Source organism: Anabas testudineus, chromosome 11, assembly GCF_900324465.2.
Source record: "Anabas testudineus chromosome 11, fAnaTes1.2, whole genome shotgun sequence".
In the NCBI taxonomy this organism is placed as follows: Eukaryota; Metazoa; Chordata; class Actinopteri; order Anabantiformes; family Anabantidae; genus Anabas; species Anabas testudineus.
Window position 1 is genome coordinate 7,960,051 of NC_046620.1, and position 23,647 is coordinate 7,983,697.

General features: G+C 42.3%; 1 protein-coding gene across 4 annotated transcripts in view; it reads right to left on the reverse strand.

The window, feature by feature from the left end:
* The window catches only part of rbms3 (RNA binding motif, single stranded interacting protein), a 226,793-nt gene that overhangs the window by 23,781 nt on the left and 179,365 nt on the right, over window positions 1-23,647 (reverse strand). For all 4 annotated transcript variants that reach the window (XM_026347586.1, XM_026347585.1, XM_026347588.1 and 1 more), the window contains 2 exons: window positions 6,113-6,219; window positions 756-799 (listed from right to left, as the gene is read on the reverse strand). In XM_026347586.1, the coding sequence (XP_026203371.1) occupies window positions 756-799; window positions 6,113-6,219 (151 nt within the window). The remainder of the gene's footprint in view (window positions 1-755; window positions 800-6,112; window positions 6,220-23,647) is intronic.

Below are 23,647 nucleotides of genomic sequence, written 5' to 3' on the forward strand. Positions count from 1 at the left end.
CACACTCGACCATATCTATTTTCTTAGCTGGCTGATTCATTATATTTTTAATGCATGAATAAAGTTGACTACTTTTACATTCTTAACTGCTTACTTTACCCTAGTTACCGTTTTTTCTGGGAAATGATCGGGCTACATTTCAAGTGGAATATATTAAGAGTGAATCTAATTCCTTTCCTAGCAGGTCTGTTGCTTAACACAAATATAAGTGGGATTATTATTTGGAAGATTTGCAGCAAAGCAGGCATTTCTGTGGCAGGCTGCGTGTAACGAGCAAAGCTATTCATCCAGTTATTTGGTTGGGCTTGACTCAGAGTCACTGGGGGATAAGTGGTTTAGGAAGTGGGGAGTGAGGAGCTTCCTGTGAATGACTGAGGCCAGAGGGAGATAGAGAGAAGCCTCTGCACTATCCTTCCTGTCTCAGTGCTGCAGGGAAAAATAAAACATGTTCCCGAGTCATTTATTTCCACAGCACCATTAGGTCATGACATACAGATGCAGAAAAACAAGAGCACACACATATAAAGACCCAACAGATGTACAGTAAACACTCACTCAGCCACCCTTTGCCATTCCTCTTCCAGCCACAACAATGAAAAATGATATTTGAAGTCTATAGAGATTTACTTAATCAAACAGTAACAAAGTGCAGACACTGCATTAATCTTTATGTATGACAGTGGTATTGACTACACTTCTATGAGCCAAGAGGTGAGTTTACTCGATGGTGCCAAGTCCTGGAGTAAAGCGCTTACCCATTTTGCATTGCAGCAGGATCATATGTTAACGCCATGCCAGTCTGAAAGACAAAAAACACATCAACATGTATGATTAATGGCTAATTAACAGAGTTGTATAAACATTTTCAATAACAAACTGGGCAGGATAGTATTAGTGGTAACATTGCTACCTTCCATGCTGGAGACTGGGGTTCAAATCCCAGCTGTGGCCTACCTCCAGTAGAGGTCCTTACCTCCTTATGCTTAACCTGCCTGCCTTTATACCTTGGAAGTCGCTTTGGATAAAAGCATCTGTCAAATGAATAACTATAAATGTAGTTAAAAACTATTCCTGTATGTTTTAATGCAAAAGGAGCAAACTGATAAATAAATTATAGTATTTGTCACTTTATTCAGTCAAAACATTTCATTAGCTACACTTGTCTAATAAGTGAAATGACATACAGTAGATAAACTGTACATACAGGTCTGGATTCTGTATCTGTCGACTGTCACTGTGTGTTGCTACATGTTCTCAATGTGTCTGGGAAATCTGTCAATATGTTTCTGTAACAACGTTACCAAGATAATTCGCTGTACCTTTATTGTACTTGGGGAATAACATGATTTAGACCCTGATTCTTTTTGTTCAAAATAAATTAAATCAAATCAAAATCAACTCATTTCAAATTGGAAAAACTGACAATTGACAAAGCCAATGTGGGAGAAAGCTTAGTCAATAGGACAAAGTGCATTACTATTGAGGATGCCTCTTTTTCCATTTCAATCACGTACAATCATGTTTTTATGAATGAGAGGAAATGAAGAAATGCCCTTTGGAGAGAAAAGGAGCCAGCTGAAAACGAAGTTCTTTGTCTGGTGATGGTGTGTGTGTGGTTGTAAGTGTGTCTGAGTGTGTGTGTGTGTGTGTGTGTGTGTGTGTGAAGCCCTCTCAGAGTCCAGGAGAGAAACCTGTGCGCCGCAATCCGTCATCTGCATTCCTGAAGGTTCTCTCCCGGAGGAGAGCTAATCCGATTTCTTTTAACGGGAGGCTGCTGAGGACGGCAGATTTCATCAGCATACATACACACACACGCACGCACACACACACACACACACACACACACACACACACCCTTTTCTTGCCCTTCTTCTCTCTCACTTCTCTCTTTTCTTTCCTCATCAGCTTGTGCTCTTATCCTTTCTCCCCTTACCTTTCTCCTTTCATCCCTCACCTTCCTCATCTCTTAATCTACCCCCCACCCATCTTTTTGTACCTCTCTTTTGCCCTTGTTCCTCCAGAGGGCTACCTACCCTGAGCAATACTTTAAGGGAATAGTGGCTTAGAGGAGCAGGGGGGGATCAGTGAGCCTGGTCCAAACCTCCGAGTGAGCAAAAACAGAGAATCTCTGCAGAGTGAATAAGTCCTCGCTGGCACTGGGGATATGTGCATGTGTGTGTGCAGGGTTAGTAGAACCCTTTCGTTCAATTTGCGTGGAAGGGCATTTGCAGAACTGGTTTAAGAGAAATTTAAAGCTGTGAAAGCTAAATGAAAGGTATCGTCTTCATTTTCGTTCCATATTCAGTCTCTCTAAATGTCCCTTTCTGTGAGACCAATGTGAGATCAAGAGCGTCTGTCCTCCTGTTTGTGTGTACTAATAGCAGTGGCAGACATGGACAGCTGTCTGGTGAGGCTGATAACTCCCCCTGAGTGTTGCCCTTGGTTCTTCCATGTGCTGATGAATTACACAGCAGAGAAGCTCCTGACCGCGAACCCTGCATGGCCAGTGACTTATTACTGATGAAGTCAGCTTTTGGCTCTGCTGCATGGCAGAGGAAGGAAAAAACAAAGAAAGTTTGTGTATGCTTTTGTCTGAACTTGATCCGAGGCTGAAAAAACTTGTACTATGTGCTGTGCAGGTGCCTGTGACCACAGCTTGGTCCTAAGAGAAGCAGCCACGGACAGATCTGGCTTTCGAAGAGGGAGTAGCTACATATGGTAATTTTGCAAGATAAGACAGACTTGAACTTTCCTACACCATGTAGGAAAAATTATGATTTAACAGAAAATACCACTATGAATTTAAGAATTTTGCATATTTATACCCAAATATTGCCAGCCTCTGGTATAACGGCTGTTGGACAGCAGAGAATGACACAGCTGCTGCATCTTACAGTAAATCAATAATTAAAGTTCAGCTAGTGGTGAAAAATGATTTTGCATTATTGTCTTTGCATCCATGCTCCTTTATTGTAAAGTGCATTTTTTGATATACTGTCAATGCAAATTGAAATGTATAAAGCAGCTTTTTGTATAGTGTACAGTATATTTAACTCTACATCCATACTATATATTTAACACTCACATCTGTAAGGACACCTGTGCTTTACTGCTCAGAGCCATTGTCTTACACATTCACTCTTCTTGCCTAGTGGCCACACACACACACACACACACACACACACACACACACACACACACACACACACACACACGCACGGACATCTGTCAGGTTTTCACACAGAGTGGAAAGCCGGATGTTTTTTTTTTTTCATCTACACTCATTCCCCTAGAGTAGGTGCTTGAGAAGTGTGACTTTGAAAGTTTTTTTGTGTGTAGGAGTGTGCGTTGGTGCAAGACAGCGAGGAAGTGGAGAGAGAGGGTTGTGGTGGTGGTGGTGGTGGTGGTGGGGGATAAAGGGAGAGAGAGAAGAATGAGCACCCATGGCGCTTGTGTCTGTGTGTGCATGAGTGTGTGTTGCAGAAAAAAAATGTAGTGACTAATATGTTTGTCAGCATGAGACGATGAGAGACAGCACTTTCTAGACTCCCACTTTGGGTAGTTTACAAGAAAATCTGTCATATATTTCTCAATCCTCACCACCAGCCACCCTGCAGCACTCAACCCCTTGTAACTCCTGACTGATCATGCAATGTGTTCCCTGTCTTTCGCTCGCGCTCTCTCTCTCTCCATATGTTGCTGCGGGAAGACTTCAAACACAGGGAAGAAGAGACAGCGATACAAAGTGGGAGAGAAGGAGATGGCAAGAAGGAGGGAGCGCAGAGAAAAACAGAGAGAGCAGAGGAGATTGAGAGAAAGCGATACAGGCTGGGTGAGATATACTGTAGAGATACACAGAGGGAAAAGTGGAGAGAAAGGCAGAAAGAGAGCGAGAGAGTAAAAAGAGAGTAATAGATTATGTGGGCTGTTGCTCCCCTTCCACAGGGCGCAAGGTGAGGAATGGCCTTAGGTCTGATAAACAGAGTAACATGCATATATCCAGTCCCTGTGATTTTACGGCTGATTGATGACCGCATATCTGCATATTTAACATTATAGAGCTTCGCAGACTTACTGTAGGTCAAATCCGTGCATAAAATGTAATACCTAATCTTACATTAGACTTTTATCCAGTCTATACTGACACGTTTGCTGTTTTAATACCAGCACACAGATGAAATACAGCTCACACAGGAAAAGAATGAACCAATACAGAGAAAGGTGTGAGAGGAACCCCGTCTGTTAAGACGTGTTTACTTACAGATGATCCTAAATAATGTTTTGAATATTAGAAAAAGCTTTCTTATTAAATTTACTGAAAACACTGCTGTATGAAACTGTTCATTAACATCAATGTAATATGTTCAATTTTAGGTTTGTTGTTGTTTATTGTTAATTAGAGATTGTGTATGTACTTTGTAATATCCAAATTAATTTACAGTAAATAGATTTTACAAGGAGCACATTGACTGTTAAGTATTTTTTAGCCCGAGTCAAAGAATTTGTGTGTTAATAATAACTAAATCAGTCAGTGTAAATACAGCAAAAGGACAAAAAGGGGCCGTTTGCTCCATTTGTGGCAGTAAATGATTTTCTCCTTTCCCCTGTTAATGTATGTAACACTCACACACAGCATATAGTCATCTTACTTGCTCTCAACACAACTGAGCTGACCCTGTCACTGTGTGGGCCTGAGAAGAAGGTAGTGATGTGATTTAGGGTTCAACACGCTCCACTGGCTTATAGGTGTTAGGGCTGCTGAACATGTGATGGACAGACACAAACACACAAACACACACAGCTATCGTAGTACTCCATCAACCCTTTCTCATCACTAGCGCACACACACACAAACAGCACCTCCGCCACCCACGTGGACACACAGACAGCATGTGTATTCTGAAGGACAAACATTTCATCTCTTCTGCTCTCCCCGTTAACTTGCCGTTTCAGCACAACTGTCAGCCACAGTGAATGTGTGTGTGTGTATTTACTCTCCTCTATATAGTCCAGACTGAGGCCCTAGTCTACCCACATCCTCTGTGTGTCCTTCCCAGTATAGCTGTTTGGTAGCATATGAAGAGACTTTAACCTTGTTTCCACGTGTTGCTGATGAATAGGTTACCATAGTACTGGATCCAATTTCAGGTTTCCCAGCATTCTGATGTATGGCGGGAATATACGTGTTCAGTGAGGCGCTTGGCTTGAGATGTAATTTACATGACAGCACCTATACATCCGAGGGCAGTTTGATCGATATCAGCGGTATTTTTCTTTTCTTTTTTTTTTTAAACGGCGTCATACATGAGAGTAAATACAAATGACAGGCAGTACTAGTTTACATGAAGCCAGATGTTGTAGCCAGGTCCTCTAGGGTACCTTGTGAACAGCGTGAGCCCTGTTCTTTAAAAAAAAAAACCCACTTACATCAGAGGAAAATGTCTCACTGGTGTTTTGGTCATATGAGTCCCAGTGTTATCAATTCTTACATTTAATCATCACTTCTATCCAGCCCCATGAGAGGAAATAACAGTTCTGGACAAAATCCATGTACAGGATATTTTTTGGGAAGTTTTAAGTCGCTTGCTGAACGCGAAAGTTGAGGTAATGTAGCTTGGTCACTATGCCTGTCTGCTAGTACATACTCTACCTGTAGTAGTTGTCTTTATATGGTTTTAACAGTAATCTAACTTTATTTAATATTTTAAAGGTATTTTTATATATAATATGTATATTATTACATTAGTTTGTGGTACTCATTATCTGTGGCATTATATTTTAAATGGGTTCATGTCAATGTCAATCATGTATTTTTTTCTGACCAAAGTACTAGATTAGCCAGGTCCAGGTTAGCACTGTTGGAAGTGTATTTATGAGGGACTGGGAAGATGATTCAGGGGCATAAAAAGTGTGTAGCACAGCCATCTAATAAAGGACAATTATAGGTAACATAATTCCTCCTTGTCTTTTTTCATTAACAGGAAAAATTAATTTTTTGGATTAAACTTTTGGACTTTACTAAACTCTCTATTTGTTTTACTAAATACTATAAAGATTTAGTTACAGTTAAAACTTTTGGCTTGTCTTCTTCATGAGGTTGCCACCATCTTACCTCGCCTTCTCTGTGCCACGGCCTCCCGTTCTGAGGGTACTTGCTCTGGCTCTGGCGTTTCTTCTGCCCTCCATCGGCAAATTTACACAGCAAAGGCTCCGTGGGAGCTGTAGAGAGAGGGTGAGAAGAAGACAATGTCTTGTTAGGAGGACTGCATCATGTAACCCCACAGAAGGACAGAAGCCCTTTTGAACTCTGTCGCATTTCTCATCCACCATCTCATTTCAGTCTTTCCCTCCTCTGTTGTTTCCACCCTCCTATGGAGCTGCTAGACAAATTCCCAGACTGACGATGTTGGCAGGCCCTCCCTACCCCAGCCCAGGCTGGCAGCCTATAAAAGAGCATTGCAGGGTATTGTTGAAATAATAATCACAGTAATCGCTCTTGTAAATACCTCTGAGATGGTAATGTAGGACCACTCTGTCAGCCAAAGCTTATTTCTAGAAGGCGTTCCTGTTCCTGACGCATAATACCTCTGTGTTTTACTTTAACAGCCATCTTGTCTTTTATTTGAAATTTTATGCCTTTTTCCACTCTGCAACCATCAGTACAAGCGTCTCACTGAGCTGTGTTTGAATAAAGGCTGTCTTACATTTCATACGGCTGTTCTAAGAGTGAACACTGGGGGCGGTCTAACTATTTCATGTGTAAGAACAAAAGTAAGAGACGATTGACATGTGTCCTCACTTCAGAGCTGTGTCAACCATCAAACAGAACTTGACACGAAATGGATATTAATGAAATAAAACAAACAAATAAAAGTACAACAATAAAAAACAGCTGTGCTGCAACCTCATCTTGCTTCCTGTAAGTGGGCCCAGTATCAACAGCGCCTTGTATGCATAATTGCCAATAAAAGGCTGATGAAGTGTTGTGATGACCTATGTCACTATAAAGATAAGTTCTCAAAGGGCACTTTCTCACACTTGAGCTGCAGGTGAGCTCTAACACAGACAAATGAACTCAGGTAGAGGACTTTCCTGATGAGAAACTGAGACAGAGAGTACAAATGTGTAGAGAGAGAGGCTCAAAGAAGGGAGATAGTGAAGGGAAAAAGTTCTTTTCTCGTGAGAAATGGGTGGCTCTCTTGGCCGGGAATCTGAGGGTCTTAACAGTGTCTGCCCCACATTTCAGTGTGCGTCAGCGAGATTGGAATCTCTTTGGAAGCAGACTGTGGAGAAAGGGGAAGGGAGACGATTGGATGAACTGAGAAACACAGGAGCACAGAGAGAGAAAAAAAACCGAGACACAAAAAATGAGAGTGAAAGAGACGAGGTCTGAGTGACCAAAGGAGAAACAACGGGAAAACAGAGGGATAGTGAGAATCTACACCGGGATCAAACGCTCGTTCTCTGGGCTTGATCTACAATTCAGCAACAGTCCAAAAGACACTGAGCCAGGGAGTTTGTCCAAACACTAAACCGCTGCTGCCCTGCACCTGGTGGCTTAGAAGGGACCTGACGGCTCTCCTGTCATCGCATTCGCATTACAGGCCTGGCAGCTCGTGACACGGCCGCTCTGTGACGACGCAGGTCAATGACGGGGGCTGTCAGCAGGAGGTGAGCAATGGGACCTTTCATCACTGCGTGCCAGAGACGACACTCACCAAGAGAATTGTTGATGCTTTAATCTCCACTCCCAGATGTTAGAGGTGCTCGGGCCTTGATAATAATCCAGCATCACAAGACAGGAGAGAAAAAAAATGCTACGACAGCAAAAAGTAATCTGAAGTCATATGAACTTGTGACAAGAGAGGTCTACTAGCCTTGTTGAATGGCTTGTTGTATCGCTTTCCAACATGTCATTATTGTAAATGCCACCAGATGCAAAAGATGGCTGAGTGTTTTTTTTGTAGAGTGCTCCTACAGGGTTAAACACATGCAAACTCCTGTTAAATAACATTATATATGAATGTGTTTATGTGGCTTTAGGGGCTACTATGGGACCAAACTTTTCAGAGTCAGCCCAGGAGTTTGAAGCTGAGAAAGGGAGAGTGAGAGAAACGCAGGAAAAGAAAAACAACAAAAGTGCTTCCAAACCTCTCCTCTGGCACTCTGGGAGATAATTAGCTATCTGAGAAATTTGGAGAATCTGACACAGAGCATGCTGATGTTGCCCCCAGTGGCTAAATCCCCAGTTCCCACAGCGAACTAGCCAATTTGTATAAGACTTGAGCCCAAGATCAACAGCCTCACACCACCCCACCCACCCTGTGAACACACTAACCCCCCTGTAGCCTTGATACACACACCCTCTTTCTGCCCTTAAAGTCTCTCTGCTATAACCCTCAAAACAAACAGCACTACCCACAGACGCATATACGCACACAATACAGCCTAAAAACCCTTGTTAGACCTTTTACCACACACCGTGATCTGTGACGCAACCCAGAATAAACTCGGCCATGCTGAAACGTCATCTTCAGGTCACGGGCTTGAGGTACAACACATTAAACACTGTTCCAGTACGAGTATGTGTTACTGCTTACAGCTTTAAAAAAATGTAATGAACTAATTTGATCCTCTTTAATAATCCTAAATCATGGGAAAAGGACATAAAGTGTTTTTGGTCAGAGGTCAACAACTGCCGTTAACAAGGTGCTTCATGGGAACTCCTAATAGTTTTTATGTGGGTTGCCGTAGGAACCAGTAAACACGATAATGAGAGCGACCGCAGACATACTGTATGTGCACACATTTGTGCGCTGGAGTGTGCACACCGAGCCCAACCATACTCATGTGCAAACATAAAGACAGGGTCAAGAAGAGCAGTGCTAGACACAGTTTAATGAGAGTAAGATGTCTGTGCTACTAGCCTCATTTGATCACAGCCTCTGCTCAATCATATTCCACACTGTGCATTTGGCTGTGAAGAGATAGTCATGGCTTTCTGCTCATCAATAGACACATTACCACCCAGTAAAATGAACCAGTAAGTGCATGCAGATGTACTTCTGTACGAGACAGTACAATTACAATAGTCATTTAAACTGAAGCTTGTTGCAAGTTTCACTTATTAGCGCTGCATGCATAAGTAATTATTGCTATTACTGTTGTTTCCTATGGGCAGGCATCTGGGGAAAATCAACCCTTTGTCTGCAAAATAACAGGCAGCACAGTGAGAACATCAGATCTCACCATTGCTTTTCTTTCCAGTATAAGTAGACAAAGAGGACTTCCGTGCTCTGGATGGTCTTGTAAGACCAGCTGAATAACATCTTTATCCATGAATGCAAATCAGCAGATAATACATCAATACGTCAGAAACAAATCATAAAAAACTGGGCCATACATCTGTTTGGCCTGGATGCAGGGTTGCCCCCAAGCTGTGCAAAGGCTGGGTAAAAGATTTTTCTCAGTGAAGCAGACACCTTTTCATCATCAAGACAGTTACAAAAGAGGCCTCTCACAAGGGCTTGGAGTCAAACTAGGCTGGCCTTGCTTTGCTCTATGAGTGTGCAAAGCCCTGAAGTGGGTGAACAGTGGAAACTCGTTCAGCAAATATGTCATTCTGAAAGGCTTCAATGAAAGGAAGCTTCCCACCTCTCAATAACAAGTTTGGTTAAAGGTACATACGGGTTCTCGACTTGAAGTTCCATGAGTTAAACATCTCTGAAAAGTCGCTTGAAGGGCTCACTGCGTTTTACTGCAAGGACATGTTTGGAAAGAGTAAGGAAAGGCGGAGGACAGTGTTTATTGGAATTCTGCTATACTATGCTGCTGCTTCAGGGGATCTCTAATTGGATCAACAACTGTCTGATTCCCATCAGCCAGCTTGACCTGTCTGGCCAGACTGAGGGGGCTGTGTCTTATGTGAAAGGAAAAGAAAAAGAGCGGAAGGGAGAGCGAATGAAAGACATCAAAAGCCAGGCGGACAGAGAAAAAGAAACAGCAGGGAGAAGGGATCATGTTCTAGAAAGATATAAAGAAGGATAAAAACAGCTGAAAACATAAGACAGGTGAACATGACAAACGAGAAAGGACTTGGATCAAACTAAAGCTGGAGCATATATGTCGCCATTTTCACAGAGAGACGGGCAATCTCAGAATGGCCGCCAACCAAGAAGGCATGCAGCAGCTTCCCTACAGGGAGGACTTTGACAGATCCCAGTCGATAGCTCTCACAACTGCCACACTGGCCTCGCATCCTTCAGCATGGAAATGAAGACAGTCTGCCAGACGTTTTGCTGACAGGGACGACACACATGGCTCAATGACACACAGAACGCAGAGGGTGCGGGAGATAGATGCTAAGACAGATATGGTGCCAAAGAGAGTCGAAAAGACACAAAGAGACTGTAAGAGAGAGAGATAGAGAGCAGAGAGGTTCAGTGAGGGTGGAAGTGACCGACACAGTCCACTTTTCCCCGTTCCAAACCAAACCGCAGAGATGAGTGAGTGAGATGAGTGTAGGGAGAAGGATGTCAACAACACCTTGCTTCTCACTCTGCATCCGCTACACATGCTCTTTGGCTATTGATCAGCCCCTGCTCAGACTTCAGCTCAGAGGGCTCCCGCAGAATAGAAAGCGGTTCAGGCCTGAGATGATATTATGGATTACGGGAATGGAAGTGGAGGGAAGGGCCCGGGATGCAGCAGCAGAAGCCCAATCGATGAGCTATTGCACACTTAACAAGAGTAACGTTATGTATGTGAGTCTCTCTCTGTCGTGGTTATCTCCTATCTATAGCCTCTTATTATAGCCTGCCTATCTATCTATCTATCTATCTATCTATCTATCTATCTATCTATCTATCTATCTATCTATCAATCATGCTGTCTCTTTCTTCATGCACCACAGAGCCGACACAAATCCCAGACCACATTCAGGCAAATACACAAAACTGATGGATGAGATGAGCTCTACTCAGTCTATAACACAGCAGACTACAACTATTGACTACGACCATCTTATGGGAATGGGAATACTTAGAAAAGCACCATGCGCATATTTCTGGGTCTAACAGGTAGTCTGGGAATATGCAGGTATAAATGTGAAATGATCTAAAGAAATGGTGAAGAATATTCAGAATACATAAAGACTTGTAATTATTTTAGCAGAGGGAAATATGGGTGAATGTGATTATGCCTTTGAGCACTGGCTCTGAATTAATCCGCTCTTACAGTAAATGTGAGCACAGCAAGTGCAGCGCCAAGCAGGCGGTGGGGTTTCCAGCTGCTAGCCAACTCCTATGAGACCCGCGCTGTGGTACCAGTTAAACGAGAACTTCATTTCAGCTTAATCAGCTAATTCCACTTGTGAATCTTGGTGCTATGGTTGCCATGGTGAGTAAATATAACTTAAAGCAACAGAGTAGACAGAGGTGTGTGAGTGAGTAGAAGTAACTGTCTGTGTGTTTGCCAACTGTAATGAAGGACTCATAGTTCTACATCCATATATTAAAATAACATTTAGAGAAGCACACAGTTCTCCATACAATTATTCTAAATGGCATGGTTGAGTGTCACTGGTTCCTGTAGTCAGCTGCAATTTTAAAGTGGCGACGGCAGATGTTTCTAATGCTGAAGCCACACAAGCTGCCCCACGTTGCCAACATCTTTACTGCTGCAGCAGGTCTCAGTATTACTGGCTGCATTGCACAGCTGGCCAGGGCGGCAATTACAGTACAAGTGGCTGCATTGTGGTCGATGCAAAATTGTAAGAGTATAGTATGAGATTGAAAACACTATTTGTAGAATGGATTTGAAATGAGATCCCAGCTAAGAAAACACCACAACGTGCCACAGGCAAGCCAATTCATCACAGATGGATGTACGAGTAGCGAGCCAAACAGACTTGTTGTTTGGTCTTGAAGATGTTATAACACTCAACCAAAATCCTGCATCGCGTCTGTACCACAGAACGGTTTAACATGCATTTTTAAGAAGGAAAAAGTTACTTACTACTTCACAATTGACTTCCCAATCACTACTATCCCCTTGGCCTTAACACCATTTAGAGATGAGCTGGTAATTTTGGGGGCATCAACCTTAACATTACGTCTTATTTCTTGTGTTGCATTGTCAGACAATCATGTTAATATTCTACATAAAAGCATGTTTGGCCTTATGGTGTAAAAATGGTACTGGCCTGTGGTGCTCTCTATTCAAGGCAAACAGTTTGGGCTGTGGCAGCGAGACTTAACAGCAGCTATACTTTGCTTGTGGGGGTTGACTTGTGCTGCCACTGTGTGTGTCACTGCCTGTGTGGGCAGACAGTGAAGATAGCTCTGTCCCTGTTAGCAGAGTATTATAACACTGCCAACGCCTCCAGTGACCCATGAAACCTCCCATCTATAGAGATGAATCATAAAGATGGGCGCTTTGTAATTCAACAGAAACCTACAGCAAATATTTCTCAACATAAGTGTAACTGTGTAAGAATGAGAAGACATTAATTTTTGAACTTGCGATGCTATCAAAGCGATTTTTTGCTGAGCAGGCACAGTATTTATCAGCAACACCTTTGCTTGACATTAAGAATTACACAAAACCACAGTCAAGGCGCATTATAAACAGTCCCCTTTCCTTGGGGAGCATGAAACTTAAAATAAAAAAGGGATGTTATGTGTCTTGCTAAATGGTACTGTACTTTCCCAGATGGCCCGAGGATTCAAATGGTTGATTTTCTTGTTATGAGCAGGGTTATCAAACCTTTAGGCTACCACTGCCTGAAAATTAATAATGACATTTGAACAGAAGTGGAAAATATGCTTCAAGCTGCAAATACAAGAAAGCCACATCAGTTAGAGTAGCATGGCAAGGCATACAACAGGCTGTGTCTGTTAACTAGGTTTCCACCGTAGGGGCTTCCAGTAACAACGATATGGACAGGAAAGAAAATGAAATTACAGCACAATAAATGAATTATCAATAAAGAGGCTTCAATACTGTATCTGAGGGGGATCAATATGCCACGGCCGGGTTGCTATGTGGACTGAAGGCTGAGGGCAGGCGTATGTAGCTGAGGGACCAGCCAGATCAATAATGTCACTGGGGCTGATTGACGATCAATGCTGCCAGTGACGTTGATTTATGATCAATGAAAGCAGGACACCCGACTAATAAGGGGGGAAGGGGAGGAGGGGGTGTGCAGTGGGGGTTCCATAGTGTCCCCTTTACTGTAACTGATTGGGGATCGATGAAGAGTGGCACTGTGGGTGATTAGGGATCAGGCGACCCTTTGGCAGAGGAAGGCAGCTATGTGTGAGAGGATTTGGTTGGCTGCGTGGAGACTAGCCTGTCTGAGCCAAGCAGAGCTGCAGAGACTGTAATTAAAGCTGTGCTGAAAGGAGCTTTCCACTGGTTGATAGAAGCTGCAGGTGCAGCTCTCTTTGCTCTTTCACTTTCAAAAGAGCAGCCACACACAGACACACTTACAGATGTATACACACAACCAAAGACAGCACAGGAAGGACTGCACTGTTTTTCCTGACATCCTCCTCTCTCATTGGCATCATCCTTCTCTTTAACCTCGTTTTCTTATTTTCTTCAACTATAAGGAAAGAAATGAGACCAAAATACCACACGAGCCACTCCACTTGAAAATGCTGTTATCATTAATGGTTCACTACTTTGGTGGTGTACGAAATTACATACAGTGGCAAGAAAAAGTATGTGAATAGGAATTTCAGGGTTATTTGCATTAATTTGTCATAAGATTTGATCAGATCTTCATCTAAATCAAGAGTATTAATGAATATAATGTGCCTAAAAAATTCTGATCTTTGATGTTGTTATTGAGAACAACCATAAAATTGTTTTTTATTTATTAATTTTTTTAGAGCTAGCCTTCAAAAGGTTCACATAATTTTTCTTGCCACATAATCTCTTCAATCTTGTGTTTTTCTCCTAATTACTGATGGATGGAGGATGCACAACTGTTTGGTAAGCACAGATTACCATGGTGATGTACAATCCTAGCTTCATAAGAAAAAAAGCCAGAGTTAGGGCCAGATTTAGACGGCTAACCTCTTCTGCGCTTTATCAGAGAGACCCCTCTACTTCTGAACTTCAAACAATGCATCAGACAATCCCAAGGCTCATAATTCATTCATTTCTTAGATATTCTCTTTGTTCTTGAGAAGCGTTGACACTAATTTTCCTTTGTCTTTCTAAAAATGCTGCTGACAACAAAGTGGCATCTTCTTTGTGCTCACTGAATATATCAGCTGCGTTCAGGGTAATAGCAAGATTTTCTGCCTTAATTTCGCAAATCTTACTGTATCACGCAACAATGTTGAAATATATAAAATAGTTTTTAATTGTGATTTTAGGCATAATGCAGAGATAAAGCCATCTTCTATTCCATCTTATTATTTACACACTATTACAAGGTGTCTTCAAAGTTTCTTCTAGTATGTATAAATAATAAACTTTTAAACGGACCAATAGGGTGAATATTGGTTATATAGGAATGCTATAAACGTAATAATTTCAATGGAAATTACAGGTTCAAATCAAAGTCAAAGCACCAACATTTGACCCCACCCCACCACCCCATTTCCTGTGGCAGAGACTCGCTCTTCCTCTCTCAACCTTAACCCGGTTCAAAGAAAAAGAAACAAAAACTAACAGAAAAAGAGTAAGGATAGTTTGATGACACATTCTTCTCTAGGGAAAAATCATTATTTATGTCCCTTCATCCCCTTAAGAAAGCAATATCAGAGAGATAACGAGAGCGAAAGGTTGACCTGTGGAGAACAACTTTGAGTAAGTCCTTGACTAAACATCTCAGATGTGATGAAAGCCTTTGTTTTTCTCAGTCTGTGTTAATGGGCCCCAATCGATGTGGGAGAGCTGTGTTTTTTCTCCACACGTCCTGACCCTTGGGGAAACACAGGGAGGTAATGTGGGAGGGGAGAGATATTGATGCACAACATCGATATCACAAGGATTCACAAGCAGCAGTGTAGCGAAGGGAACGCCTTCTTTCTTGGAGCTCAGGCCGCCTATCAGGGGGACTCATCAATACAGCATCGAGGACAGAAGAAGTACAGTGTAAGTGGGTCTGAGTGAGTGGCAGTGCTGACCATGAACTAGCAGGTACCGGATATAGAAAAACAAACACGGTCCTTACACTGATGATATTCAGCAGCACTTGCAACTCTCCTCAAAAAGGACCTAAATGAGATCCCCTCCACACACACACACACACACACACACACACACACACACACACACACACACACACACACACACACACACACACACACACACACACACACACACACTGTCACAGAGGCCAGCTCATGGCCACGCAGACTCTCATCTGTCACCAACGGCAACCAGCCCGCCAGCCGCCATGATGTGCAGCTTAATTGGGGGAGCTGATGAGGTCTGATGAGGCTGGTACTTATTGAATTCCCCGGCCTGTTATTTAGATAATGCTGGAGAGGAGCAGCCTCCCTCATCTTTCCCATTCTCATCCATTCACTATCCCAGCAGGGGGCCGCTGGTTAATCCACTCTTGTTTGTAATGGCTGTGCGAACTGAGGGGATTTGGACACGCTCTCTCCTCGCTAGCACACATCTAACTCTCTCCAATGTTGATTTTACCCCATAATGGGCTATTTGACGAGTTAACTAGATCCTAATGTTCATCTCAACCCCCTTTCGCTGTCTTTCTTTCTCTTATTTTGGGTGGGTATTGTTGAATAATTAGACTCTGAAGCAATGTTCTTCCTCCTTTCTCAGCTCTTCCAAAAGCAATTACTGTATTTTAAATATGTGGCTGTACAGTGTTCACTGTGTGTGTGTGTGTGTGTGTGTGTGTGTGTATGTGTGAGTTAACAAGAGACAGAGGGGGTGTGAAAGAAAGTGTTATGGAGAGAAAGAAAACAGCAGAGAGAAGCGGAAGTTACAGAACAGATGGCTAAATGGCAGGACAACAAACTTTAATTCTGTGCCTGAGACTGGAGAAGGAAATGGAAACCGTGAAGTCACAGAGGGGTGCCAAGAGTGTTGCTCAGTATGGTATGGCACATCAAAATGCATTAGAACTGATGAAAACAATTGTGATTAATGCCTTTGCTGCACAGAACTGTAAAGATCTGAATTTCAGATGTAAAGTTTGTGTGGAAAAACAATCAACATCTGGGTGGTCAGACAGTCATTAGTACCAGTTGTAGTGTGGAGGAGCTCCAACAAAGCAAATGTGTTGAGATGAGAACTGACAAAATAGCAACAAAAGAGTAAACATCTGTCTTTATGAGCTGATTAACACAATAAGAAACAAGTCTCCGAAAGACTGTAATTAAAAGTGTGTACAGTACTTTTCCTTTTTCAAAGCATAAAAAGAAGCTCATTCTTGTCTTTTAGCAACAACACCAGCTACGCATGCAGTCTAATTCCATAACGACAGATTATACCTTATTCTGAATGAAAAAAAATCCAGTTTTAGAGACAAATACAAAAGGCCATATTTATAAGAGTCAGTTGTTATGGCCTTATAGATCGGAGGAGATACTGACAAGAGGGGTCATTAAAGCAGCAACATTTAAAAGCGTACATGGACAAGGTACAACCTGGAGTTCACCAAGAGCACAGCGAATCAATATCAGCTCAGCTTAGAAATCTGCTGTATAATCCTTGATCTCCAAGGCCATTTACTTTGCAGCCTGAAATTGGATACACCCGGAATGCATCCCCCTCCCTGCTCCTGCTCCAACGAGCCCGCTCTTTGCTCCACAAATAAGACATCCTGAAAAATTGATCTGGATGCATCTGTGGCAAGATTATGGGGCTAAAAAAAATCTATGATTAGCGTAAGTTAAGGGCTACAGGTAAGGGCTATTATAGGTTAAATGTAGAAAAAATATTATTATAAACTTGATACTGTATGTTTGATAAACAAGGACATGATGAAAGCAAATCCTCGTGGTTGGTTTCGACTGTAAGCAACAGCACTTTGTAGTATTACTGAAACAGCATGTCTTTGATGAATGGATGAGTGGAGCATCCAGTAAAGGAATAAAACAGATAAGGGAAAACACATCTGCATTGTTCAACCACATCTGGAAACGAAGCTTTTGCATGTTTTTTCTCCTTTTGCTGTTTTCATTCTGTATTCAACATTTTAATGTTTGGTTATAATGAGGAAACATCCACATTTCATTAATGTATTTGATAATTGTCATGTTTAGTTAGTGTCAGTGTTTCAAGAATTTTTTTTCCATTTATTCTTTTATGCAGTCAGTCATTTTATACAGGGTGGTTCTCTCTGTTTTAATGGCCCCTCTGTGCACAGTCCAACATTTAGTTAACATTTTAATATATTAAACTGCAAAAAAAGGCAATGGAATAAAAAACAAACTGCACCAAATTAGGATTAAACAAAATGCTTTGTAGCAGCTTGTGAGCCCAATGCTTTTCCTGAGCTGATAGACAAATAGCTAATCTTGTCAGTCCCTGGTGACCTGTATTTGACCTTTTTGGATTTAACCTTACCTCAGGATACTCAGGAACAATTCAAGAACAATTTGACAACTGACAGCTTTAATTTCAGGTCAGGATGTCTTATTCTCCACAGCTTTAGAAGCTACGAGATGAGATAATTTGTGTTACAGAAACTACTTCCTTCGCTAATCTATTTTTGGAGCAGTACTGCCAATAACAGCATTACTAATGTATAGAAAACAAGTGAGATTTCTACAGCGGCTACATGTTTAGGTGATTTTCTATTGCTACTCTGGGCTGCCTGATTTTTTTTTATACCCACAGTGATGTGTATTGTTAGAGTGGCAGTTGTTGGACTCTGAGGCCTTTAAGCGCTCTTGTTTTCTCCCTATTACTTGTGCCCGGTGGGGGGACAGACAGTAGTAGCGAGATATGGTGCAGCGCAGCAGGGGTGGTCCCCAGATACCACAGATTCATACTTTCCACCTGACGTGCCGAGTAGAGAGAACAGAGAGCTGGCAATTACCAGACTTCTCTCTATATATACTGCAATCCTGGCCAGCTCTGCTCTGCTGTACTCCACTCTGAAGGCTGTCTCAGGGCCAAGCTGGAGGTAATGAAAGCAACACACTCCTAATGGACTATTGATGTGTGTGTATTTGTGGGTATGTGTGGATGTATGAGGGGAAGACAGAGAAAGAGAGTGGGAGAGGTTCAAAGAACTGAGGAAGGGAGGAGAAACTGTATGAAATCATTGTGTTTTTGTGATGGCAGAAAGTGTGCATCCCCGTCTATAAAGCTACTGTAAATATATATATAAGCTGAGTAAAAGCAGCACAAACAAACAAGTGTGATCCAACAGCCATGCTGTGCCAAGCTGCCAGCCAAGGAAAGACAGATAGAGAGACAGTGTGTCTGAGACATGAGGTCAACCCATAACCAGGTGTGTTTCCATCGTCCTTCAGCTCAAACACCAGCAGGCAGCTCTCTTATAAATACACTCAGACAGAAAGGACACAAATAGCTCCAGGTGACAAAAACCATTGGCAACTTGAACACCATAGCACTAAGTTTCACCAAATGGAACACATCCCACTCCTACTGTTTGCCCATTGGCAGAGCACGTAGGTGTGTATGCATTTTTCTGTGTCTCCGTGTGTATATTTCATCCCGCTGGCAGGCAGTCTGTGGCGAATGACTTGGCGTCCACTCCTGGGGGTCCGATGGCATTACAGAAATAACTCTGCTGACCACAGTGACCCCTGCTTGTTCCCACACAGCCTGCGTCCTGTTCTAATGGAGGTCCGTGCTCTATTTTGGGGGCAGCAGTTAGATTTATCTCACTGCCCTCTGTGTCCTGGGACAGTGACAGTGACGTGGTCGGGTGTAACTGATGCCGGCTTCTTTTTTTTTTTTTTTTACCCTGCTTCCCTGACGCAAGCACACACAGGATACAGTCTGGAGTTCAGTTCTGGTCAGTCAGACAACCTGGCTGTTTCCTGCTTTTTCATTTCATTTTCAAATGTATGTCTTAAAAAGTGCTAGACTGGAAAAATAGGAAGCCGTAGTTTACAGTAAGCCACAAAGACTTGGAACACAGCAAACTTAATTTTCACTTTGGGTGATGGTTGTCCTGGCTGAAAATGGCCGAAATAGTGAGAGGTTGAATATTATTCTTTAAAAAACAAACAAACAAACAAAAAAACCCTTGCCCTAAGGTGCTGTATTAGATTCATTTGACTGATGCCTGAATATAGGGATCTGTGAAGATAATGTGATCATTGCAAGTGACTAGTTAGATCTAGTAAGAAGTATTACAATCAAAACCTGTTGTGACAGTGTGATTCTGCATCTTGCCAGAATAAAAGTGAAAAACTTTAAGTAAAGTAAATAAGAAACCCCTCTAAATTCTTTACTACTTTACCTGTTAACTGTAAAACATCCACCCAACAGTTTGTAACTGGATAGAGTGATAGTTTTTAAGGTAAGATATAAATCTAATCAGCAAAGTTCAACCCCATGGTGGCACTAGAGGAAAAGACAGACAGGGACATTGTTGCTTATTCACTTCGATGGAGAATAAATTCAAGAAGAATTAATAAAAACTGAAATTACAAATGTGTGGACAGCTGTCTTAAATGTCAGCTGTGCACACTGTGAATCCGCAGCATAAAAGAAAAGCAAACACATGTCAAACAAAGGGGAGAAGAATAATGTTCTTCATAAATAAAAGCTGCCTCAGGTGCCTATTTTGCTCACACTAATATTGTGTGCACTCAGCTATATGCGGTAACATAGATGAGAATTACGGAGGGATGAGCAGAAATGTGCATGATGCGTAGAATAGTGAGCAGAGAGGAGGCGAAGACGTGCAGTGAAAGCGGCATCAAAGATAAGAGAGGGAGGGGTGGATGAGCGAGAGTATTGAAGCAAGGACGGCAAAAAGTGCAAGGATGTGAGATGGGATGTGAGATGGGGTGACTGTGAGAAAGACGGAGGGGGATCAACATGGTGGACAGCTGGGCCTGGGTCACCGGGGTCAAGCTCAGGAAGCGGTCGCACGGTCAATGTCATCCTTTTATCTCATCTGCTGCAGATCCAGCATCCTGAACTTTACTCAAATTTAACCTTCCAAAAGCACGGGTTGATCCAACTTTCACTTCTCTCTCTTCTTCTTCCCTACGCCACCCATGACTGCCTTCCCCTCACTGCCCTTTCCCATCTGTTTTATTTTATCTCCCTCTCTTATTCCTGTCACATTTCCTCAGCTCCTAATCTATTTCTTTCCATCTCACTCCTGCTATATTTCTCTCTATTACTCTGCCTCGTTATGTATCTTTTTCTCATGGTAACTCTACTTCATTCTATTTCTCTCTACATTAGTTGTGGTTGAGTGGAGAGCAAAGTCAATCGTTCCTGCCTAAACCCCTCCAGGAGCCAGAGCTCCTCTCCTCTGCCTAAACAAACTTTGAAGCCAATCAAAGAGCTTATATTATTTTCTGTGGAAGGGCACTGCAGCAGGTGAATACTTTATATTTCAGTGACAGATCCACTCAGAGCGTCTCTTCTCTCTCTCTCTCCACTCTCTTCCTCTCTCTGCTAACTGTTGGTTCGGCTCATGATTGATACAGTTCAGTGGCAAAACAAACAAAGCGTGACAAATCCAGATTATTGTCTGTGGGCGAGATAAGGTTATAATGAGAAAGTGCATCAGGGGAAATTGATCCTTTTTCAGGAAGCTGTCTGATATACTGGGGGATGCCAATAATAACTTCCTGTGTGTCCTCCTGCTAATGGGAGGCGGGCAAAGTCAGGGGTGGAGGGTGGAAGGTTCAGGCTAAGAGGACAGATTTCATTACAATGCAATATCCTGAGAAATGTATTTGAAAAGGAGGTTTCGGTGGCTAATTATTATCCGTGGCGGTGTATATTGAAAAGCTGTCTGATTGTCACTGAGGATGACAAACAGAAATTTGGCTAGTTTACACCAGGTGACAGCACAAGTAAATGAATTATCAATACATAATGGATTTGAACTTTTGTTTATGTCAAAAAGAAGAAGGAAAACATTCAACATAAACAATTTATAGATCACCACACACTCGTGACACACAGATGCATCGTGGGAAAAAATGTGTGCTTGGAGAAGCACCCGTGTCTGAGACATGCTGACAGCCAAGCAACCAGGCTACTTGGCTGCACGTTAAAGAAACGACACGACATAGGGAAGAGAAATGGGCCTGCCGACAGGCCAGTTATTAGCCAGGGGAATGTGGGAGGGATTTCAGAAATTAATATTGATTACTCAAGTATGACTGACAGTTTCAGAAGGGCTTTTTGTGACTTACCATTTGGGACTTGCCTTAATTCAGCGAGGGACGTTTTAATACCATAGGCTGTCTCTGCTATCTTGGCACCGTTGCCTTGGTGAGGATGCCAACAGGGAGGGAATCTTTTTCTGCAACAGCACCCTCAGCAACAGCACCCCACCCTCCCTCCCTCCCCACCCCAGCGGTGCAGGTCTTGTGTTCTCCAAATAATGACGGAATATGCTGGAGGGGGAGCACTTAGGATTCGGCGCTGTCTTTTGGTCTTTGCTATGTTATGTTTGAAAGGCGCACCTTGCCAACGAATGGCCCCTGTGAACTATGTCTGGCATAAGCTTGACAGCTGCAGTGGTTCTCTGGATCTTTGACAGAGCATCAGAAGACTGGGAATTTGATTGGGATTTTCAGATACAATTACATTCATATAAGGGGTGGAGCGGTTCACATGAGAAAAGCACTGGTGCTTTCCACAAGTCTCCCTGAAGAACATGGCTTTTAGTGCAGGGCAGGACTAAATGAACATTTTGTGTATACACTAGGACATAATACTCTTCTAGTGTACACATACTAGAGAGACAGAGTGTGAGTGAAGACAGACAGAGACAGTCATTTCAGTTTGAAAAGAAATTGTGAAAACAGATAGGGTTAGAGAGACAAATGCCAGAGTGCTATAAAAAGAGAAGCAGGAAAGCTTGTACATATTGCATGTTTCCGTTTGGTTCCATCTCCCAGGGCCACTGTGGCTGCTTCCTGATGTGGTTTTCATTATTTATCCAGCATCTATTGGACAATATTGGAGCCGACTCTCAGCTCTGCTGCCATATTGGCAGCAGGACAATGAAGCAAGCAACAACAACGGAAGTGAAAAGGAAGAAGCTGCAGTGTTACTGCACATTCAGTCTGGATTGAATCTCTGTGGAGTTAAGCGTTCATGAGCATGCTGGATTCATCAAAGTGCTATCATTTGGCAATGCTTAACACTACCTGTATCTTGCTCTTCTAAAAAAATACACCTTGTTTATTCAGATTTTTTTTGATTGTTGACAATAAAATTAAGTTCAAATGCACAATGAGCAGCGACTCCTGAGCAGCACAGCAAATACAATATGAAATGTTATCAACATCCTTTCTGCCACTGCCAACACACACTATGGGACGAACATGAGATTACTCACCTGCCAAAACCAAACAATGGCTAATGTATCTCCGGTTCGATTACATTTACCATAGGGTGTCATCTCTAAGCTGTTAATACATTGTGGGACGAAGGGCTTTAATCAGCGAGCGCAGTGGAGCCAGCGGATTAAATCACTTTTTATCTGTGCTTTCTTTGACTTTCTCTGTGCTCAGGGTTGCACTGTAAATCATAATGCATCCCTGTTGGGTTCCCTTCAGTATGGTTTATTGCTGTAGTCACATTTCATAAATTCTGTTTATTTTGTGTATTGAGTAAATCCATAGCCAGTGAAAATCAAGGATACCTCTTAACCTTCAACTACAAAATTGATAAGTTCTCAGAAAGGAAACGTCTACATACGAGAGTGCAAATTCTCTGTGACATTACATTTGCACTGTTGCATACAAATATGCAATTCATGTTGATATACAACACACACAGATATATATATATATATATATAGACCTATCCACATGCCTGTATGGACTATGTGCATGAGCTTGCATGTGTTTGAAGATGTATGCATGCTCAGCGACAAGGAGAGCCGCTGCCGCATTGCACAGAATAGCTAAACAGCTGTAGTGCTCCATCAGGGCTATCGATCATGTCCCTCTCTCTGAATCACAATCAGACGTGGGCAGAGCAGAGCGGCAGAGCGGCTGGAGCAGGCCTCTGCAACTGGCTTTCTGGACGACTGCTACGCGCCTCTCATATCAACCAGAGCTCACCAAACAAACCTGACCTGGATAGCTGATTAGATGCATATGTGTGTTGTGTGCTTGTTTCTGTAAAACTTGCTAGAATACACGGACAAGTATTCAATTAAAGTTCCTGGCAAGCATCCCTGTTTTTTTACTGGTTGTGTTTTATTGCTTGTAAAGAAAACTGTGTGTCCATCATATTTAATGCATTTATTATTTGAGTTACAGTTATAAAGGATGTCTGATCGCTACAACTACTCATATAATACCTTGCATACAGTACATACTTATTCTGAGTGACAGTAGCACAAATCAAAAGTGAATTTAACCATATACTAAATCTAAATAACACACATAACCACTATAAAATGATTTAATTACAAACTTAACAGTGAGAACAGGGGAGCTGTTTAAGTATCATTAGTTGCCATCTG